This window comes from Brachycentrus maculatus, unplaced genomic scaffold (assembly GCF_059751285.1).
Source record: "Brachycentrus maculatus isolate JH-2025_06_01 unplaced genomic scaffold, ASM5975128v1 h1tg001344l, whole genome shotgun sequence".
NCBI classification, from domain to species: Eukaryota; Metazoa; Arthropoda; class Insecta; order Trichoptera; family Brachycentridae; genus Brachycentrus; species Brachycentrus maculatus.
In genome coordinates this window covers 58,144-64,115 of record NW_028282004.1, presented here as the reverse complement: position 1 = coordinate 64,115, position 5,972 = coordinate 58,144, and the positions used below count along the sequence as shown (strand labels likewise).

Here is a 5,972-nt window from a genome sequence, read left to right as displayed (position 1 = left end):
TCCCAACCCCAACCCCAACCCCAACCCCAACCCCAACCCCAACCCCAACCCCAACCCCAACCCCAACCCCATTTTGATATGATATATTGTTAACATTGTCATGTTAATAGCAATAGCAGCCGATTAATTATAATTTTAGTCATGCAAACAGGTTCTAACCGTGCGATACCTGGAAGCGGGGCTTTATCTCGAATGGGCCTATCGATTTGCCTTTCAGGATTCGTGCTGGCATATACTTCAGTCTCTCTTACCAATTTAGCGAATTTGCTCAAAATAAAAAATGAACTCACAGACTCAGAATTAATCTTTCAGCTCTCAATTGCGACAAGCTGCTTCTTAGTCGGAGCATTGTTAGGTACAACATTAATCTAATCAAGCGCCCTTCTTTTATAGAAAGTACTTACAGATCTTCGGCGAGCGAAAAGGCCTGACAATTATTGACACACTCGGGATAATAATCTTGTGCGTGCAGCTTTCTGAGCTAACATTTTGGGTGCTTTGCATTTGCAGGTTCCTGCTGGGATTCCTCATCGGACTTTCTACTTCTATTGTGCCTGTCTATATTAATTCAATTGCCCCAGTTCAAATCTACGCGAGGATAGGCTGCTACTTCCAAGTCCTGCAGACCTTTGGTGTTTTCTCCGCTTACACTATGAGCTACATTCTGCATCCAGATGACCAGTCCGATTAGATTCGATGGAGACTATATCTGGGGTTGCCAATCTGTGCTAATTTAATCCGAATCATATTGATCAACTATGTTTATCCATTCGATTCTCTCGAGAGACATATCAGCAGGGGATAAACAAAGAAACTGTAAGACTACTGTCTGATGGTGTACCATTAATCTTCAAGCCAGTTGATCGATGAGCTCGTCGCAACAAAATGCGTTAACAAAATTTCAACATCCAACAAAAAGACCCACTCAACCCGATTTTTGATCGCTCTCGTTGTCATCGCATCCAATCAGCTCTCGGGCATCAATGGCATACTCTTCTACGCCAAGCAACTTTTTAATAAAATCACAAACAATCAGCATTAGTACACCCAAACTCTCCTGGTATTGCTATCACTCGCCCAAATTGTATCCACTCTCATAAGCAGCGAAGTGGCCAATAAGCAAGGCAGAAGGCGAATGCTCTTGGGTGGCCAATTACTTATTGCTATAATTCTCTTCGGGATATGGCTCTTTGCGAGCATCGTTGGCCCAGTTCTGGGAGCTACTTAGGTCAGTGAAATCGTGGTGATCTTCCTGATATTCGGACATGTTTTAATCATGAATTTCACGCTAGGGAACTTGTGCATCGTCTACTGTGCATAAATCGTGGAGGATATCACGTGGATAATCATCATGCTTAAAGGATGCTCATTGACTGTATCGCTGACCACCGATTACATGATTTAGTATTTGGGGATCGGCCAAATGTTTCTTATATTCTTCGCACTAACTGTAATCGCAATGTGCTTCTTAAAGAGCAGGCTACTATAGACAAGCGGATTGGCAACTCCTGAAATTTACGCGCTATTTGGGAAATAAGCAAAGCCAAAGGGGTATCCGAGCATAAACAGTTTATTGTAATTTGACCAGCATAATATAATCCTTTCTCCAGAACAATAGTCATAATACTAACAGTCATTGCTCACAATCAACAGCCATCCTGTCAAGAGAAATGAGTAGATGCCCGATGGGCGAGAAGAGTGAGCAATGCTTCGAATTGATTGATTGATACTAACAATAAGCTGTATTCTTGATCAAATGCTAATAATAAAGACGATTGTCAATCATAAATCATCATAACTATATTGATTCGAGCTATTCCTTATTTTATTGTCCCCTCTTCGGCATAAATATTTCATCTTTATTGACCAGCGCATCAAACAAATGAAGCGAGGCTTCCCTTTTGCTCTGTGGCACCTGATGCGACGCGCCCTTCACCAGGATGAAATGAACTCCGGAGTATATCTGCGAAAATCCGATGTGTTGTCCACTTGAGAACAATGGAGTGCTGTGTTACCATATATTTACTAGAGGTAGCTTTACTGTAAGTTCAGCTTCTCAAGATTCTTGATCGTGTCCACGTAGGGCACCACACTATCCCAGTCGCCATTATACAGAATAATTCTGAATCCCTCATCCACTCTCGACAGCAGATACTAGAGCTGATGGAACGATCCTCGAGGATCTCTTATGTATTGAGTTGAAATATCCTCAGCCTAACTATAACCAACAACATACGCATGGTCCGTTCCAAGTCTTGCCTTCCTCTGCATTAAATGCTTTGGCATTGGCATTAAAGTATTGGTACATGCCGTCAAAGTATGCGCAGGGTGCTCCATTGAATTTCTGACTTGGCTGAGTGTTGTTTCGGGGCGAAGACTGCTCTCTTGTTATTCTCCTGAGGATGGATTCTTGAGACAGAAACTGCCTCTTTTCTGGTTTATCGGCACGGTCATCAGTAGCAAATGAGTCGTTATAGTAGCAGTAGCTGTAGATGTCTAGGCTCTAAGAGACGAGTACTGTAGGGGTTGATTTCATCGGTGTTGTTTTCGAATTTATCATAGAAATAAGCGCATCCAGCAGACTCTCCGTCAACCATGCAGGAGTTCTCCCAGTATCTCATTATCTAGGGATCAAGGAAGTCGCGGTTGATCATATACTCAACTGTGCTTTTAGTGAGACTGTCGTCCCTGAAATCGATAACCCCATTGCCGATGAAAACTCCCTGCATGTTAATCTTCTCTTCTGGCTTGGTCGATGCGTCCAGATTCCACAAGTCGATGTTATAAGCCAAGTCGGGAATGTACTTGCCAGCGTAGGATTCTCCCGAGAGCCAGAACTCATTTTTTGAATATTCAGGGTAGTATTTAAAGAAAAATTTTAATGCTGCAAGGTTGTCCGCAACAGTTGTCGCATCGTTGTAGGCGAAAGAGGCATTCGAGTTTGTGGAATAACCCACTCCGGCTGGGGATTCGATGAACAGCAAGTGCGACACTTTATGCCATGAGTATGGATTTTCAATGAGCGGGTCTCCAGCCGTGTAGTTGACGCCTTCTTCCATGTAAAAAGGTCCAATTTATTGTATAAAGCCTATTGAATGGTGCAATATGTACCTAAGAGCGAAGAGCAGCCAGGGCCCCCATTTAACCAAAGGGTAACAGGAGCTGAGGAATTGACGCCCTTCGAAGATTCGATGAAAACATAATGCAGCCTACGCGAAGAATCAGAGGTATTTAGATAGCCAGAATAGACATTTTATTGAAAGTGATCACCATATCCCTGTAATAATGCATAAACTTACGGGGACCTTGTTGATAAGATCTGTTCTTATTGCGGATTGAATTATGACAGCAATCGAAAGAGTGAGTAGTATAGTTTTCAACATTGATGAGCCAATCTGCCTAATATGAATCTTATTCTAATATAAATCAGTGATCGTAAATCTATTAGGGTGATATACATATATGCGTATCATCTTGTGCAATGCATCATACATATATCAAGCCAATTGATATAGTGGCCAGTATTATAACGATTATTGGAGTCATGAGCATCGAATAACTGACAGAGATCGAATAGAATTTCACGAAGAATTTGCAGATCATCAGGGATGAGGCACGATAACTCCCCAAATCACAGAAATTGAGGATCACAGCCTGGCTCAAAAAGTTATGCTCAGTCGTCGACAACATCAGCTGGAGAAAGAATAGAAACCTATACACTGAGGTACTGGCCATCATGCTTCAATCGCATTTGCTCGAATCTCCTTTTGATAAATACCCTCCCTAAGCTTCATTACCCAAAATCACATTGTACTAAATACCCTTTTGGGTTCGTTAAAAACTAAAATCCTCCTCAATGCCCAGCACTTCAAGATCTAAATCCAAAAGGAAAGAAAACATATCAGGAATTGAAAACCTATCTTTTGTCGATTAACGTAATTTGAGGCATCTTCAATCAAACATAACAGAAGTGGGTAACTTAAGGCTTCGGAGACGATAAAGTGCTAAATTGCAATCTATCAAGGCAACCTAAATCCCTCATAACTTAAATAGTCTGCAAATGTTGAATCAATGTCAGCCAAGGCACTCAAAGCTATAATCAGACTAATAATAATGCCAATAAACTTACCGTAAGCGTAGCTGCTCTCGAAAAATAAAATAAAAGCCTTCACTGAAATAAAATCAGTTGCCCAATGACATTGCAACGGCTCTATCTAAAACTTTGTTCTTCCTAAAGAAAAACAGTCATAAATTCGAAAGTGATGCAGAATAAATTAAACATCTAATCACTGAGTTCGAGAGATTTGGGGAGTCGGCTCGTGTGAGACTATGAAGGCAGTGGTTAGAAACAGCGGCTATAAAAGTGGAGTGTTGAAAGCGGCTGCTTTGATGATATCAATTTCTATTTATTGAACTGATTAATGACAAAATAATGCCTGACAGACGAATGCATCATTTTTTTAGGTTCTTTCTTTCGGCTTTCCTGATGAATTCCCGGAGGACACCGACCTTATCATTTTTGTGTTCGTTGAAATTGAATCCATATTTTCTCCCTTTCTTGAGTTGCGCCAAATAATCGTCCAATGTCTTCTTCGAGATCTTCACCATCTATGCAGCTTGATCCAGAGGTATTTTCTATTAAACTTCTTTGCCGTTTTCGATTCCTGCGTACAATTCTCGCCATTTCAGCACTTTTATGATGACCTGCTTTATCTTCCTTTCTTTCAGCCTCCTGCATCTGCCCTGCTGGTCGTTATCTGCCTCGTCGGCCTCTTATTGATGCGAGTCGTCCTCAGAGAGGTCTTCCTGTTTCATCATAACACTGATGAGGCTGGCACTGTGCAGGACTTACAGTTTAATTTCTGGGTTGGGCATATAATCTGGCTCATCGATCAATAAATTTTTGGATATTTTCGGGCATTTGAGCCAGAGTTCCCCTTCATGCAAGAAATATCTAATTAACTTATCTAAGCTATCAAGATCAATACGAACCTTTAAAGAAGTAATTATAATTCTTTTACAGCTTCTTCAGCAGCTTATTCAAGTTTAGTTTGTTTCCTTCCGCGAGGCAGTCCCCCACATTAAGATCCTCTATTGTTTCTGTGAACTAATCGAACCTGAGAGAGATATCTTTAATTATGGTCGGGTATGTGCGACTTCCAGATTTCAGTATTGAGCTTTTACTAATTTTTTTGCTTTTCTTCATGAATACCTATGTATATATATGTGATCTGTATGCATATGTTTATATATTTACGCTATATGCATATCGAGTATATAGATAGGATACCTTTGCATATAGAATCATCAGTGCGCTGAGCTTGCCAACTCACTCTCTTATGATGTGTGCGACAAGCCCTTCCAACTTATTAATATTCTTTAAGATGATTATTTGGTTTGTTGTGAGATAATCTATGATTTTCACCAGGTCGAACTAATTCTCATATATTTAATCTTCACCAACATCGATGCTTTTATTCTTCTCCTTATTTTTCTCCTTCCTCTTCTCCTCTTCCTTCACTTTCATCTGGGTGAACTAGACATACATCTTCGACTCGTAAAACGAAGCCACACAGAAGCATATTGCCGTGACCCAACAATCAGGAGAGCCTTCACCCAAGGGGTTCGTCTTTGTGAAATACTACTACGATATCCCGAGGCAGTTTAACAAGTTTGGAGAATAATTCCAATATCCTTCCTTGTGGAATTATTTTTTCAGGAAGTCCAGCACTTTTTTGAATTAGTTGCGAGTTATCACTGACGTTAATTATTTGGTGCCTTTCTAGCCAATGAACCCACCCACTAAACCTCCGATAAATGCGCCAACAAAAGGGACAGGAATTAAAGCCTGGCCTATGATCATACCTGTAATTGAGGTGCCGGCCGTCCCGAGTGCCTTGGCCGTCGCCTTCCCAAACTGTTTGAATTTCTTTGGATTGTTTGTCGCTTCGTTGCTGAAGACTGTATAGAAA

General features: G+C 40.9%; 1 protein-coding gene across 1 annotated transcript; it reads right to left on the bottom strand.

Moving 5' to 3' along the window:
• Window positions 1-2,524: 2,524 nt before the first annotated feature.
• Window positions 2,525-3,085, bottom strand: LOC148299093 (lysosomal protective protein-like). Its single transcript, XM_088276386.1, has one exon. It carries the CDS (start codon window positions 3,057-3,059, stop codon window positions 2,625-2,627), a length of 435 nt encoding a protein of 144 aa, XP_088132512.1. The 5' UTR covers window positions 3,060-3,085; the 3' UTR covers window positions 2,525-2,624.
• Window positions 3,086-5,972: the final 2,887 nt, after the last annotated feature.

Bases quoted from the DNA above. Each gene is read 5' to 3' on its own strand.
- LOC148299093 (XM_088276386.1), bottom strand. From the start codon at position 3,059: ATGGAAGAAGGCGTCAACTACACGGCTGGAGACCCGCTCATTGAAAAT.